A 16,150-nucleotide genomic window follows, 5' to 3' on the forward strand; every position below is an offset into this window, starting at 1 on the left:
GATCTAGTAGCGTACCACTTAACCTTTGAATCAACAGTCGGACTTCATGTTTCAGCACGTCCTTGTCTTGATCATCCTCAATATCAACTCCATTCATGATCAACTCGTGTCATCCAGACTAATCACTCCAAGCTCATCCTACATCCGCAACTTACACGCGTACTCCACTCATTCGTATCCGAGATCATCATCATCATCTCCAAATCGAGCACATCTAGGCTTAGCTCCGCACGCGTATCCTGAATCAGCTTCCGGTCACATCAAAATCGAGCAGTTTCAGCAGTTTCACAATTCGACTGTCTATTTCCATTCGGGCTGGCTGGAACCAGGGCTATTGAACGTTGGGGTGATCGTCTCCGGCTTGCATAGCCTGGAAACGAGCCCGCGCCCGCGCACCCTGATTAAATTCGTAAAGCAGGGCCCCGCAATTCAGCTGTGAAACTGGCAACCATTCAGGGTCATCATAACCCTTCCACTTGACGAGGTACTCTCGAACACGTTTCGACGTGCGTCTACGCTTCGTCCAGCGCAGATCCAGGATTTTCTCGACTTCATACTCCTGGTTCTGGTTTTCTGCTTCCCAACTGTCTTCTGGTTACCGTGCCGCGTCAAAATCGTCATCTTCTTCCACCACGATTTCAGTAGTCGTCCGCTTCGGGAAAAGTGCTCGTGGTTTCAGGCGGCTGATGTGAGCCCACGGATTCACGCGGTAACCGGTATCCTCAATCTTGAGCTTGACCCGGAAATCGTCCTGAATCTCCTCCACTCGGAACGGGCCATGCCAAAGGTGAGCGAGCTTTCGACTCAAACCAGGCTGCACTTTCGGGATATAGAGCCAAACTGCGTCTCCAATCTCGAATCCAGTCTTGATCCGGTCTGGCCGTTCACGCCACTTCCTCGTTTGCTCCTCCGCGCGGGCCCTCTTGGCGTTCTTCTGCAAGTTCTCCGCACACGCTTAGGCGTAGCTGTAGTCTCGCTGAAACTTCTTTCGCCACTCGTAGGCTGTAGGTTCAGGAAGGTTGGACGGTTTTGGCCCTAGCATCGCGGACACGGTACCCTGGGCATCCCATCCATGGACAAGGTAGAACGGAGTTTCGAGCCTGGTTGCATCGAAAGAGGCATTCAGGGCAAACATCAACCTTTCGGCGTGTTCGTCCCAGTCACTCTGGTCTGCCTCGGCCACGTAGGCCCGGATGCTCCTGACCACGGTCTGGACAGAGCGTTCTTGCTGGCCGTTAGCATGGGGCCGGTAGGCCAGGGTGGCGCGTTGCTTACTACCCATGAGGTCCCGGAACCGAGTGAAGATCTCACTCATAAATCCAGGATCCTGGTGGTGGCGCAGCATTGAAGTCGCCCCGAACCTCCTGAATACCCGCTCCTCGTAGGCCTCGGCAACATCTCGGGCAGTCGTGGAGTCCATCGGCTTTCACATCACGTATCCGGAAAGTGCGTCCTGAAATAGTAATAGGAACGTGTTTCCACGCTCTGATTTGGGCAGGTGGGTCACAAAGTCCATAGATACAACCTCGAAAGGTCGCCTAAGTTCAATGTTCCCGGGAGACGGGCCTGGGTTAGGCGGGCGCCCCTTGCCGCTAGCACAATCTGTACACTCTTTCACGAACGCCTCCACATCGGCGTAGATACCATGCCAATAGAACTCTGATCGGAGCTTCTCGTGGGTCCGGGTAATACCCTGGTAACCACCCTGAAAATTTTTGTGGGCGTAATGAAGCATGTCAGCCTTCAAAGATTCAGGCACGACTAGCCTGAGCTCATCATTCATGTCCCTGGGTCGATCGCGAGCAGCCCGACTCAGGCGGTAGAGAACGTCTCTAGCATCCAGGGCGAAAAGCTCAGCCTACTTAGAGATCCGCCGTATCTGAGGGTGAGAGAAGTCTTCCAACTCGCCATTCAGGAACTTCTTGATCACGACGAGCTGGCTGTCCTGATCCTGATGCGCTTTGATGCGTCTCCACCGCTCAGCCTGATACTCGAGTGGGCCCATCGGGGCCCGATCCTCGGACGCCATGGCGGTCCTACTTCGAGTGGCTGCGGCCATGACACGAGCGACCAGGGGCAATGGTTTTGAAACCACATCCGAAACACCTTCTCCTTCCTGGATGCCGACCAGAGCAGTCTGGTGCGGACTGTCGTGTTTGACTTCAATCTGGGCTGATTCATCCAGCACCACGACCGTCTTCATGAGCCTTTCTTGGATCTTCGCCACACGTTCCAGGTGAAGCAGCTCTTGAACCTGCCACAACTCGCCCAACGCTAGCGACTTGGGCCTCAGGTAGTCTGCAGCCTGGTTGTAGTCACGCTTGACATGGACCAGCCTGATCCGCTTGAACTGGTACTTCTGAACTTCATACACGGCGAGTCGGCGCTATTAGTTGGGCTGGTTACAGATGATCAATCCCTCAGCTTGCTGAATCACGATCCTGGAATCGCCCACAACGACAAGATCCTGGATCCCGCATTCAGACGCCAGAGTTCCAAGCCTTTCAGCAGGCTATGGTATTCGGCGTCGTTTACAATAACGTCATCTAGGATGTAACCGTGTGCGATCAGGACATGCCAGTCAGGAAGCTCCCAAATGATGTATCCACAACTTCCTTGGCGCGTAGATGTTTTTGCAGCGCCGTCGAAGCTTAGGACATATCCTTGGTAGTATGAATCCAGCATCTCTACACTGATTACGGGTGGCGCCTTGACGCGCCCCTTGGCCGGAATCAGGGTTCGGCAACCTGATCCAGGTGTTCGCGTGGCGTGATTGCTGCTCCCATGATGGCAGCAAGTCCGTCCTCGTCCTTCTGTACCTTCCGAATTTCCAGGTTCCACTGAGACAGGATGACTCCCCAGCGCACACATCTACAGTCGGCCGACTTGGATTTGAGCAGCCAATTCAGGACATAATACCTTGAATAAACCAGAATCTTGACGCCCTGGACGATAGTTTTGAACACTTCCAGAACCCGCAGGACTGCAACGACTTCCTTCTCCGCAATATGGTAACGTAGCTCTGCGTCGTTCAGGGCACGCCCCGTGTACCGGACAGGCTGAATTACCCCTTCATGTTCCTGGCCAAGGACAGCGCAAGCTGCCCACGGGTTGACGTGGGGGATGATCACAAATGACTTCGTCCGGTCTGGGTGCCTGAGAAGCGGAGTCGACACAATCATGTGTTTCAGGATCTCAAAAGCCTCCTTGGCCTGGTCGAGGTCTCGCCCAGCCCGGATCTGGTCATCCGTCAACTTATACAGGACAGCCGCCACCATCGGGAAGTCCTCGATGAACTTGTGGTAGTAATTCAGACTGCCCAGGAACGATTGGACTCTTTTCAGGGTCGACGGGAATGGGAGATCCTGGACACCCTTCGCAATCTTCGGAGTAGCCCGGATCCCTTCTGCACTGATCTCGTGAGAGAGGTACGGAATAGACAACTTCCCGAACTCGCTTTTAGGCAGACTAACCGAGATGTTCCAGTAGCGTAACCGGAAACGGGCAGTCTGTCACATCTTCCAGGATATACAACACTTCGTCCGCGGTTTCCTGTGCATCGATGTCCTGAATCCACACTTCATGGGTACATTTTGAGTCGTGATCGTTTGAGTGGCGGCATGGCACATGATCCTGGGTGGCCGCCCCTGGGGGAGCGGTGGTTGTTGTAGGCGAACCAGCTTCTCTTCCTTCCTGTCTGATCCAGTATTAATCCGGAGCCCGGATGGACACCTGTAGTCCTGCTTCAGGACGGGTGGTGGTAGCTCATCAAGTCGGTAAGCCTCGGCTATTTCCTCCGGAGTCAGGGCGCACTCCTACTTCTGCCACTCCTGGTAGTCACCCCGTCCAGGTCGGACGAAACGTCCGTAAGCTGGATAGTGTCCGTAAGCCACGATCCTGGCTACCGGTGTCCGAGAGTCAATCCAAATCATCTGCGACAAAATGTTCATCACCTTAATCGCCAACGGCCAGGATCGGGATGCGTAGATGACCTGTGTCACCCAGCGATCTCCCCGGCCGGCCCAAACCACATCTCGCTCGGGGTGTGCTCGACCATACTCGATCCGAACAATAGCGTGTTCTCCTGGCTGAAGATAAAGCGTTCGTCTGGGGACCACAGGCAGGTCCAATTCTGGACGCCGCCTCAGTTGCCCATCCCGCATCACGATAGTCTCTTCATCCGGGAGCTGAACCAGGGCTTCTCGCACACAGATCCTGACTCCAGCAGAATACATGAAGTTCAAGCCCAACAGCACATCCAATCCTTCTCCAATGGTCGAGACCCACACATTCAGGACATACACCACTCGGAGACCGAGCGTGAGCTCGATTCGAGCCCGGGCAGTCGGAACACCTCCTAGACCAGACACCTTGATTTGTCTGTGCATATGCAGTTTCAGCTTGAGTCTACGCGCTAGATCCAGGCTGATCATGCAGACAGACGCAGCAGTGTCCAGGAGGATACTTGTCCGGAAATCGTTCACTGCACCGTACACCATCGCAACATCATGACTATTTTCGTCTGCTTCGTGATCTTCCCACCATCCGTATCGTTCACCGAAATTCAGCCTGAATTCGACTGGCCCATCCGGGGTCTCTCCATTCGGGGCTTCCCCGATCCGGTCTTCTCCATTCAGGGTCTGCGATTCAAGCCGATTTGGTTCAGGGTCAGCGGGTCCATCTTGAATCATAGAAGTCATGCATTGTTGGTTATCTCGTTTCTTCATCCTCAATTCAGGGACGACATACACTAAGACACACAATCCTGGGGCCTTCCTAAGCCCGGCGCGTACTGGATCCCCATCCAGCGAGCTTATTGGTTTAACGACCGACCAGGATCGGCCTGACCACCCTGGATGGGATCCAGGACGGCCTTGGGCAGGTCTTTCAAGGCACCCTTGCGAATGAGGTCCATGATGGCCTTGTGCTCTTCACATCGTCCAACGTGGAATTCGCCATACTTGCAGGGCAGGGCTCGGCATCTGTCAGTCGGATGTCCCATGCGTCCACAGCGGTCACAAACCAGGTCGGCCCAGCCGCGTTCAGCGCGATGTCCAAACTTGTGATAGTTTTCACAATAGTCGGACCGATCCGAGTTGTTCCGATCAGGATCACCCTGCCTGGGTGACTTCGCCCCTGACCGCAAATCCTGATTCAGGGGACGCCAGCCTGAATGTTCCAAGATCCGAAAAACAGCCTTCCTCATCTCGTCCTCCCTGGCCGTACTCTCTGCGATGGCGTCTCGAACAACTCCATCCAGGCTTTCGTTCACTGGGGCAGGAAGGGAATCAGGTTTGGACTCTGGTTCATCTTCGAAATGGACATGTACTTCTTGGTCCTGATCTGAATCACTCCCATCCAGACCGACAAATGCACGTCCGGTTAAATCGCCCCTGACCCCATTGCCGCCCAATCCTTCGTTGGGCTCACAACCCTGTTAGATAGCGACAGCAGTAAGAAGCAAACCAATTCTTGTTACTGCGGCTTACACCTCGACCGCGACTGCGATTCCTCTGAGTCTGCTCTCCTTCCAATCAATACAAAGACAAACTGTGGCTGCTGTTCTGCTCCTACTGTTGGCATCTATGTTCGTCACGCTTCACCACCATCACTCTGACCTGCGATTTGGCGTTGTACGCACCAGACAGCACGCACCAGCCTACTGCAAAACCAGCTTCGTAACACGCTACAGCTAACTGTGCCTCTTGCTTCCACTAGTCGTTGTTAGTAGTGATTAGCTACATAGCTGCATATTCAGACGCAGCAGCACTCGAAATACATAGGTGCAGATATAGTTGGCCACAATCGTTCAGCTGTGACGTCGCCTTTCAACACTGGAATCAGTGTTAAAGCCGGGTTCGACTTGCACACCCCATTCCAGCTCGATTCAAAAAGATCTGGTTTCGGGCAAATTGTTGGTTTGGAAGGCACGTAAAAAGGCAGACTTATCCAGCCCGATTCATAAATTTGCGTAGACCTGAATTTCAAATCCAGCTCTTTTGAGCTTATCGAGGTGAATCGCTTTTTGGGTGTTTCAGATCGCTGGATAAAGCAAATCCGGCTGCATTTGGCCTAAAACAACTGAGTTGGATGCAAGTCGAACACGACCTAAAGTTTAAAGTACTTTTAACTTTTTACTACATATATTAACACAGATTATTTACTGGAAGGTCACTTCAAATTATGCTGGTTTCATCAGAATTAAATCCGTAAATGGCTCAAACCACCCCATACTTTGACGATGCCCTCGGAAGCATCTTAAACATGTCCTAGCACGTTTTCACGCTCTGGTTGCTGCTAGTTTAGGTAGTAGTAGCATTCCTATTCTCCTACCCATGAGTCCACCACTTAGATGTCCATTGTTGATACTGAAGCTCAGTTGTTTGAAGGGTCGCATGAGCGCTATTTTAGAATCGACCTGATGGCATGCATTTTCAGTCGAGTGGTTGTACTTCATAGCATGCTCTGCGTTTAATAATGCTCTTCCTCCCGAGTGGAATTGCTTATCATTTAGAGCACACGCAGGGCTATCCGAAGACGTATTTATCCCCATGTAGAATGACCTAACGGATTTAAAAGACTTTTGACCTAGCATAGCAAATGACGGCTTTTCGTGACCTACCAGTAAATAATCTGTGTTAAGAAGAGAGATAACGCCTCAGGTATGTGGTAAGAAGATCCGCTCAAGAATGGTCTTGATGGAACCGGATCCGCCAGTTGACCAGATAATGGGATCCGGCAGTTGGTAACAATGCCTGGTCCCTCGGATGACGCCATGGTTGCTAGATGGCGGCGCGGTTGCTGGATCAGGGCAGTTGAAGCTGGATCAGGTACACGCGGTGTGGTGCACACAGATCTGGTCACCTACATTAGGACCCCCTAGATTAGGTATGGATCCGTACCAATTTATTGGTACAGTGGCTATGTTGGGATAATTAGGCAGGAAGGAGAGCCAGTAGCAGATAGGATCCAAGCCGGATGGGAAGGCTAGGTACATGCTAACATAAATCAGAGTCGAATTTGCTTGGGAACCACACACTTGGTCCTTAGTATTGGAATTAGTATTGGGCCATACTTTAATCAAGTGATTTGCCCCCCGCACACGTGGCAGACTGCTGGATAGCTTGGCCAGCAGCTCGCGCCCTTCGGCCCTCGCCCATCAACTTCCCCACTAATAGGAGCCGGTATGCAACGTAAAGGAAACGGAAACAACACCACCAACAAGGCAACAACTCCGGATCTGGTATATTACTTATCGGATCCACAAGATCTACAGCCAAGACCAAGGATCGACCTACCCAGACCCGCGTGAAGGAACCCCCACTGCAGATCTACCCCCAGTCCCTGCCATGGACGTTCAAGCTCACTCCCAATCCATGCCATTTTGCTCGTATCTCCGTCGATTCGCTCTCAAATGCTGATCGCGGGTGTTAGGGGAAGCGCTCACTATCTTAGGCAGAATTAGGACTATTGTACTGGCAAGATGAAATGATACACCAATTTTTGCACGATCATAGCTCATGACCCAATTGTCAGATTTTTATGTGCTTTTTTTTGCTGGAAAGCTCTGTGTTTTCTCTTTCAAGTAAACACCATCTAAGCACATACTGTGACTCTAACGGATGGCTCCGTTACACTTTCACGAAAAAGTTGGGTAGTTCGATTTCCCAAAAATCGAGGCTATGTTCGCACCATATGTCAACATATGGCGCATACCATACAAATTATAGTACTAATTTCAATATGACCTTTTTAGGAGTCTTTTATGCACGTTGGAGTGGTGGCAACACAACCGTTGGAGACGCAATGAACCTCGTGTGGCGTTCACTCGGCGCAGCTATTGCTCATTAAAACTTGCTAGCTGTCGTACAAGCTGTGCGTTTGCATGGTTGAAGTGCTTTTGTCTTTTATATAGCGGTCAAAAATTGTTTTGCGATAACGATTTGCATCATTTTTTAGCGATGGCGTTTGCTTCTTCATATCAATTAAAAACTTAGCGGTGTCAATACGCAGTGGTTGTCTACAATGCTGAAGTTACAAGTTTTCTATTGCGGGTCTTCTTGCCTTAATGCGCGAAGTAGTTTTATTGTGGAAACCGCTTCATTTGCCTATTTTGCTCGTAAATCGATTGATTATCACCCTGATTTAGCTCGATCAATTTGTAAATTGATTGCGTCCTGCTATGCATATGTGAGGGGATGTGCAGATTAGGCGATCGTTTTATGGAAGCCAAGTCGATATAGCCGCGTTTGGAGCAGAATGCCCAACTTTTACTGGGCAATCGCGCAGCCAAGCGATGCATCTAGAACGCGATCGATTTCATCCCTGATGTGTATTCTGATTAAATAATTGATCGAGATCTAATAAGCGGTTGCTACAGATGGGCATTTTATCTGGTCCTCACAATAAAGTTATGGCCTAAAATATCAGGTTGGTGTAACATTTCATTGTGCCAGTACAATAAATAAGCGTTGATCGCCCTTTTATGGTTCTAATTCTGCCTGAATTAACAGCTCAGCCGCCAAAATACGTGAAAGGCACAATATTAGTACAGTAGTAGTAATTTGGAGCGGCTCGTCATTGGCGAGACACTGTAGCAATGCGTAGCCTACGAGGTAATAACTATTACTGGGAAGCGTGTAATTTGCGCTACTATAGCATCCAAGGCTCTCACCTGGCGTTCGCGGCACCAGTAAAGCCTATAATAGTGATCATAAGGGCAAGTGGGATGCTGGGGTGATCGCTTTTACATCCCCATCGACCAATATGCAAGTGATGGCAGGCAAAAATATGTAGTCGTTCGACAACTTTAAACCCACGTATACTATAGAAGCATAATGCAGATCCATCATCACAGAACAGTAACGCTACATGAAGCTACGCTGTGGGCTCTTAATGAATCAACAAGCAACGTATTCAGGACTGCTGTGCATGTTGGCGTCGCACTTGGCCGTCAAGTTGATCGGTACAATATTTAGCCAATCAGAGCCTGGTAGCAAACCAGGTTGCACAACTGGCTGATATTTCTACAGTAATTGCCAGATTCCGGACCGGAATCCGAAAACCTGTCAAACATGCAATAGAGACACGCTGGCGACACATAATAAACCTCGTTCCAATCAACGTCGACATTCATTCCGGACGGGAGTGTAAAGGGCTAAAATTCGTACTTATATGAAATGTGTAAATCCTTTCCACTTGTTCTCCCTCATTCGGCGTTCTTCGAGGCAGCCACACGGCGCGGCGCGGGGGACTCGGAGTGCGCGCGGCAGCACGGCGAACAGCGACGCGGCGGACTCGGAGTGCGCGCGGCAGCACGGCGTACAACGGTACAGCAGCAGATCGACGGAGGCAAGAATGCGGTCGGCATGGAGTGAGCAGCGGTGTGGTGGCGGTGACGGCAGCGGACAGTGACAGCGTGGCGGACAGTGGCGACGCGGACAGCTGTGAATCTCCGGAGGTAGGTCGTATTACTCTCCACGCCCCTGTAGCTCAGCGGCAGAGCGGGAGGCTATGCCTCCAGGTCGCGGGTTCGACTCCAGCCGGGGGCAATCGTGCTCTGTGTGTTGCTTGTGCTTTGTGCGTGCTTGTAGACGAGCACTAAGCCAGATCCGAAGCCCCCATTGGTGCGATGCAGGCGTACAAGCGTCCACAACAGCGCCGTTGGCTTTGAGCGCTAAATATTGGGTGTAACGGGGTTACACGCACAAGTGGCTACAGTCACTTGTTACTCTAACAGATGTGATGTCTGTTAGAGGTTTGAACACTTCCTCGATCTTGGTGTAAGGTACACCAATGGCTACATACATTTACGACCACCACGACGGGTGGTCCATACACATTTAGGATTCCTATTGGCTGAAAGCAGCATCTTTTAGCCAATGAGTGACTTGCACGTTAGCAGAATCCTGCCAACCAGCCGTTGGCAGATTCCTATCTTAGAATATTACATTTAGAGGAAGTCAGAAACATAAAACAAAAATAGCCATTCTCATCTTTTACCAAAACCCGCTACTTGGAGTATTTCTCTTGTTTAAAGTATACTCGTGGATCTCGAGTATACTTAACTCAAGTAAAAGAAACCTACGCTTCCTCATACGCGTGCGCATACGTGTAAGCCGTAGTAGTGAGCCAAGGTAGGCCCACTACATTATATACCAAGCGTGCGGTATGCGTCGGGATGCGATGTACGCAGCTGTCGCCAGCGCTTGCGTAACGAAGACGCTTTGCGTGTAGGTTTCTTTTGGTCGAAGGAGTGCAGCCGCGCGTTGACGGTGAAGGCCATGGCCAAGGCAAGCGTCCAAATGTCGTCTTTCCAGTGCTGGTAAGCCGCGACGTCGGATCGACTGGGCTGCTTCGGTATCTGGAATGGCGCTTGGTAAAGTATTGCCATGATGTTGATCGCAGCCTTTGCCTCTGCTCGTTTGTTCTGCTCTTTCTTTCCCTTAACGGTTTCCCAGATGTGATTAGTATACCAGTTGAGCAGCGATCCCGTGAGCATCGACGCTGTTGCAGGCGCTGGAGCTGAGAGCTCGACGGCAGTAGTGAATGATGCGCTGGCGGCAGGAGGTGGAGCGTCGACAGAACAAAGTGGCAGCCGGGTGTGCACATCTTCAAGCCGGCCGAGCCGCTCGTTGATGCTCACCAATTGCGTGAGCATGTTCTCCAGTGTCGAGGACAGCGGCGAGTCACCGCCAGCAGCAGCGTTACCGAGCTGCGCGTGGTTCGTAGTTTGCCAGTGATCTCGCAGATGCTTACCCCACTCACAACATGTGCGCGTTGTTATACAGGAGCCTAAGCGTGAGTTTACAGCCGTGATGCCCCGGTTCAGCTCGTAGACATAGCAAGTGACAAGCACGTTAGATCCAGCGCTCTCCGTGGCTTCGAGGACGGACTCGAGGTGCATCAAGAGGGGGGCGAACGTCACATCGACCACGTCCAACGCGATGTTAAATCGAGGATCGTGAAAGCCACATGGCGGTACAGCTTGTCGCGCAGTGCCATGAGCTGTCCATACTCAGCTTCAGAGGGTCGCTGGTACAGGTCATGAATAGACGGCGTTGTCGCGGGTAAGTCTGAAGATTGGAACCCTGCCAGGACTTTAGCCACACTTTGATCTTCTTTTGAAGTTGTCCCAATATAGGCAAATGCTTTCGTCAAAGATTCCAGCAGCCACGCGCCTCGAGTGGATAACCACTGGATTGCCAGCTTCGGCGATGCGTTCGCGTAAGCAGCAGCACCGCGGCGAAGAGAATGGCTGGTCATCCCCGAAGTAATACGTTGGCTCGCTGAAGGCAGCATCGCCTTCAAGGTATCCCTAATGAGCTCGGTAATGTAACTTGCTATGTTTGGCCGCTTTCTCTCTCGTTTCTGCGGGGGTTCGTCCTCTTTCTGCAGCCTTTCCCAGTACATGGTGGCTTCTTCCTGAGAATAAGGCTCGCCTCCAGGAAGGTCCGACTCAGAAAAGCGTGGGGCCAAGGGGAAGTGGTGTTCAGAGGGTACATCGTAGCATATGAACAACAGGCCAAACGCATGAAGCATGCACTGCTGCCAGCGCTCGGGTGACTTATAAATTGACACGCCCTGTACAACCGAGGTCTTAATCCGGGCGATATGCAGGAAAAGCTCTCCAGAGGCGGCAATTGAAAGTTGTTGCTTGCGTGGGAAGCATGTATCCATAGCCCGCCCAAATGTATGCCACATCATTGTCAAAAGCGCAGCATCATGCACAGACTTTAGACCAGTTTTCACATCGGCATGAGTCACGAGAAATTCCACTAGTCCACACAAATCATCAATTGTACACCCTGGGGCGTCATTCGTTTGAACGTTGGCGCGAAGATTGCGTTCCTCAATGTGACTTGCCATCTTGTCCCTCAGTTTTGCGATTCTCTCTGAGTCGGTTAGCGACGTAGTGTAGCGCTCTCGTAGAAGATTGACGACTTGTGAGAAGTAGCCAAGAGCTGTTGCATTCGCCAGTAATCCGTCGGCAGCATGGGCTCTGTTACTTTTTCGAGTCTGTATGAAGATTGTAAAAGCTGTTAGCAATGAATAAAAGTTTTGAGTAGGTAGACTAGCATCATCGCTATGCGCTCTATGTATATCATCGAAGATAATAAATTCCTCGAAAAGCTTCTCGGTAGCTAGCTTCTGGCTGATCGTGCCAGCTGGAGTGTCAAGCCCGCGTGATGCCCTCTGCATCGTGGCTGTTGCGGGAGATCGAGAATGAGCACGAGCTCGGCTATAATCTATTTTAAAACCATCGCAAGCTATCGAACCTTTAAGTTGCCTATCTTTCTGGCAAGCAGTGCTATTATCGGATAAGTTGCACTTTATATAAATGTTTGTATCTCTTATTAGATAATTTCTTGCGATTCCGAGCAATTCCGGAAATTAGCTGGGACACACTTAACATACCCCTAATACTCTGTGATTGGGTATAATTCACTGTAATCCTTGCGTACGCGTTGCGGATTGGGCCATGCCCCTGTAGTCTCTGTATGAGGGGTGGGGTGTCCGGCCAAAATACTCTTATCCTACAGTAGTAGTAAATTTCAGAGCTTCTTTGGGCGAAACTAGTGTACTCCGCAAACATGTTAGTGATTTTCACAACACACCAACTAACAGTAAGTGCTATTTGCAAACGCGTTTGTGCTAGTATGTTTGCTGTTCTATTACTTGCGGATCAAACTAATGGCTCCTCAAGAGGACTGTTACTTGTTGTCGAGGGGTCGTCCTTACTTTTGAGTACTTCGCGGACTTTCGAGTACTAAGTAATGTGCTCGGACTTCCGAGTACATAAACTTCATTTAAACTCGTGCGCTGCGTCACGAACACAAATAGCGTGCTACAAACCCTTTAGGGAAACTATTCTTTTGTTTTCTGCGAGATGACGCTTCAATTCACTATTAGCTTACTCATACAGTAAAGGGCTACCGCCGCAGAACAGAGCACTTAAGACCTCGCCTGGTGTTGGGTAAGGACGAATCCCTACGCGTAGTTGATTAGCTGCTTGGCTTAGACCGTTCCTGTCCAAACTGCAACTGCGCACCCAGAGCTCTCACTTAGCCTAGCCTAACTATAGCTACACCTACTTTTACTATAGCGTACCAGGGGTCTCTTGCTTGCTGGATTCCTTCTCTCGGCGACTCGCCGTAGCTTCACTCTCCGCCGCTCATTCCGCATCTTTCACCGTCTCCATCCTCACTCGCATACTCCTGCCCTCATGTCCTTCGCCGTGTCATCCCCCCCTACCGCGAGCACGCCATCGTCTGTGTACTGACGCCTCACTTCGGCTGACCGGTGACACCAGCCATTGGGTCCTGCCCCGGCACCCAGTCTACCACCGAACGCATCTCGATCTCGTCCTGCAGCTTCAACTGCCCTCTTCAACGTCACTCCCGTGAGATCGATCGTCACTCTCACGGGGTTGTCCGCTGTCCACAAGATCATGGTTGGTGTAAGGACGAAGACCTTCCTTCGCGTGCTAGTCAGCTTCCGACAAGTGAAGAGAGCTTTTAGTTCAAGATACTTAGTAAAGTAAATAGTTAAATATTGTCTAACTCCACAAACAGATTCACAACACACAAACAAACAGTTTGCAAACGCTAGTCTTAGCTATACAGTTAGTGTTTGTGCGAACACTAGGCGAAACACGACTTGTATTTCCTCTCTTCTCTCGCATTGCCCTAGCACAATCTCGTATTGGACCGACAAAGGTTTAACTATGGGCGAACCAGGTACAATGTAAGTGAATTCATTCATAACCTACCAAGACTGGCACATTATAACTCTACATTTCTGGCCAATCTACTATCTGGAGTGATGTTCGCACCAGCAAACACGCGAGCGACATCCTCCAAGTTGCCCAACAACTGCAGCATCGGTGTTAACATGTCTGCGGAGTACTGCAAACTCACCACGCGGCCTTTCTCCTCGCTCCACACGAAATTCACAGCTCCATCCATCACCAAGCGCTTCCCTAGCAGCCTTCTGCCGATATCGGTCCACTGTCCACTGTTAAACAGGTGCGGAAATCCATGCCTCAACGCCCTCTCACTCAGCGTCGTAGCGCTTCTGACCGTAGCGACCAGACCATCGTCCGAGCCCAAATCAAGACGCACGAGCTCGATTTCCATGTCCTCGTGGTACGTGGACAGCTGCCGCCAGTTCTCTAACAATCTCTCGACGCCGAAGCCCGTGTCCCCCGCAACGTCCTCCGCCATTGTCGCGATGAAGAAATCTCGCTGAGCAAACGACTCGCGGGGCTGCAACGCCCCCAACGACGGGTCCGAGGCGGCCGGCTGCAGCGTCAGCATCGGGCCCTTGAAGCCGTTCCGGAAGAGACGGAAGTACTCGGCCGCCACGCTCCACACCGTCGTGTCGGTGGCCACCCCCGCCGAGATGACCTCCTTCCGCAGCTTGAGCTGCTGGATCTCGTCTCGGAGCTGGTTGATGCCGATCTCAAGGTCCAGGACCATCTTCTGCTGCTTCATCTTGTGCTTGGCCTGGTGCATGCGGTTGCGCTGGCGCCGCAGCTCGATCTCGGCCGCGACGCGCTTCATCTCGGCCTCGTTCATGGGCAGGTGCCTCGTGTCGTCCACCTGGTGCATGGAGCTGCTGCCGCTGGCGGCCACCGCGAAGAGGTCGAGCGACTGCGGCTGGTTGCGCTGCACCACGCGGCGGACGATGCCGTCGCTGAGCTGTTGCATGTTTGGGGGGTAGAGGGCGCTGTCCATTGCTAGCTGCAGTGTGTTGTGAGTGTGTAAGTGTGACTTTCGTCTCAATAACTGCTCAGTCGACTGTGACGCTCTTGGAGTTGTGGAGCTTTTTGACGACGCGCGCGGCAAAGAATGAGCTGTCCATGCGCCTTGCAATCGCCAATCTGTCACGCTCTGGGCCGTCTCTGAGAGACTCTCTCCCCCAACGAGCTACACACAACGACGGATAAATACGGCAACGCAAAACCCGGCACACATATGTTGTACTTTTTACAATAAGTAATTCAGAAAGCCAATCATCTTCGAGAGTTACACTTGACATTTGTATTCCATATGGTTTTAAGTACTTTCTCTAAATTTGTGTGTACTTTATGCTCCGTTACGTGTATTTTATGTCATTGCCTTGTACAATCTCTATCGTTCCCGACAGAGAATTCTGGCACATTTACTATGGAGGATGTCATTCAGTTATGCCGGATTTATCCGTCGTTGTCTGTGGTCCTTATGCTGGTCTCACGTTAGCCAGGGAATATTCAGCTGGAAGTCCCCAATCTGTCACGATAATGGCCCAATCCGTGACTCGATCATGGGTAAGACAGACGCCCACTGCATTTGTGACTTGGATGACGCGGGAAACTTGGTAGAGGTCAGAGTGCGGCTGAGCGACAAAGCGCCAGCTCAGCGGAGCCACAACCTTGGAGACCAGAAGGTTTACCCGCGCGCGCGAGTGTGTTATTGCTTACATGTACAAATACGCGCAGTGTGCTGTATACAAGAACTTAAGTATTGGGGTTTGCTCTAACATGGGGACGCATTTGAACAGATTCTTCAACCAGTACATGCAAGCTTGAAGCATCATCGACGAGGAAGTATTAGTACAGTGATGTGTAGATGGACAGCAGGAAAGCAGCTCTCGAGCTTGTTGAAGCCGTCGCTAAGACGTGGTCTGTCGCGTTACAGTAATCTGCCCGAGTAAGAAACGCCTGATATATATAAAGACGCAGAATATATAAATTGATGTTAAGTTGAGTATACTTTTCCAATGTACTGATTTAGTTATTTCAAAATGAACTGAAGAGCAGCTTTACCTACGAGTCCGGAATGATTCCAACAGTGGCGTATGGTCGAAGCACTAACCTTTGACCAGGCATCCTCGCACCACAACAGCGCTGTCAACTGGTCGACCTCGTAGGGATTATCTAGCCCTTCACCATGCCGGTCTAGAGCCTGCATCATCTTAAGTGAGGCGGAGACGCTTGGACGGTGTGGACTTCATGGGTGGAGTGGGGGGGGAGGTGACTTTGTGGGGCGAGGTGCAAAAGCAAAAGTGCGAGTCTACCCCTACGGTACACGCCATTTTTCAAACGAGGGTGGAGAGCTGATGATTGGCACTGAATTTTTCATCTTAGTACCTCAGTACCTTGCAGTAC

At 51.1% G+C, this 16,150-nt stretch overlaps 4 protein-coding genes and 1 non-coding gene across 5 annotated transcripts; 1 reads left to right on the forward strand and 4 right to left on the reverse strand.

The window, feature by feature from the left end:
* Nucleotides 1-9,481: 9,481 nt before the first annotated feature.
* PHYSODRAFT_t120 lies at nt 9,482-9,551 on the forward strand. Its single transcript has one exon. It is a non-coding gene; the product is annotated as a tRNA-Ile (tRNA).
* A 69-nt stretch (nt 9,552-9,620) lies between these two features.
* On the reverse strand, nt 9,621-10,660 carry PHYSODRAFT_416066 (hypothetical protein; the record flags this gene model as incomplete). The annotated part of the gene is made up of 2 exons (XM_009519766.1): nt 9,621-9,676; nt 10,159-10,660. Coding segments are annotated over 2 exons (558 nt in total), but the record flags the coding sequence as incomplete, so codon positions are not given.
* Nucleotides 10,661-10,923: 263 nt separating this feature from the next.
* PHYSODRAFT_472196 (hypothetical protein) lies at nt 10,924-12,201 on the reverse strand (the record flags this gene model as incomplete). Its single annotated transcript, XM_009516658.1, has 2 exons — nt 10,924-11,850; nt 11,944-12,201. The coding sequence occupies 2 exons, from the start codon at nt 12,199-12,201 to the stop codon at nt 10,924-10,926; spliced, it is 1,185 nt and encodes a 394-aa protein (XP_009514953.1).
* A 1,583-nt stretch (nt 12,202-13,784) lies between these two features.
* PHYSODRAFT_470540 (hypothetical protein) lies at nt 13,785-14,738 on the reverse strand (the record flags this gene model as incomplete). The annotated part of the gene is made up of 1 exon (XM_009516659.1): nt 13,785-14,738. One exon carries the CDS (start codon nt 14,736-14,738, stop codon nt 13,785-13,787), a length of 954 nt encoding a protein of 317 aa, XP_009514954.1.
* A 1,038-nt stretch (nt 14,739-15,776) lies between these two features.
* PHYSODRAFT_472442 (hypothetical protein) lies at nt 15,777-15,959 on the reverse strand (the record flags this gene model as incomplete). Its single annotated transcript, XM_009516660.1, has 1 exon — nt 15,777-15,959. A coding segment is annotated over one exon (183 nt), but the record flags the coding sequence as incomplete, so codon positions are not given.
* Nucleotides 15,960-16,150: the final 191 nt, after the last annotated feature.

Source organism: Phytophthora sojae (genome assembly GCF_000149755.1).
Source record: "Phytophthora sojae unplaced genomic scaffold PHYSOscaffold_1, whole genome shotgun sequence".
In the NCBI taxonomy this organism is placed as follows: Eukaryota; Oomycota; class Peronosporomycetes; order Peronosporales; family Peronosporaceae; genus Phytophthora; species Phytophthora sojae.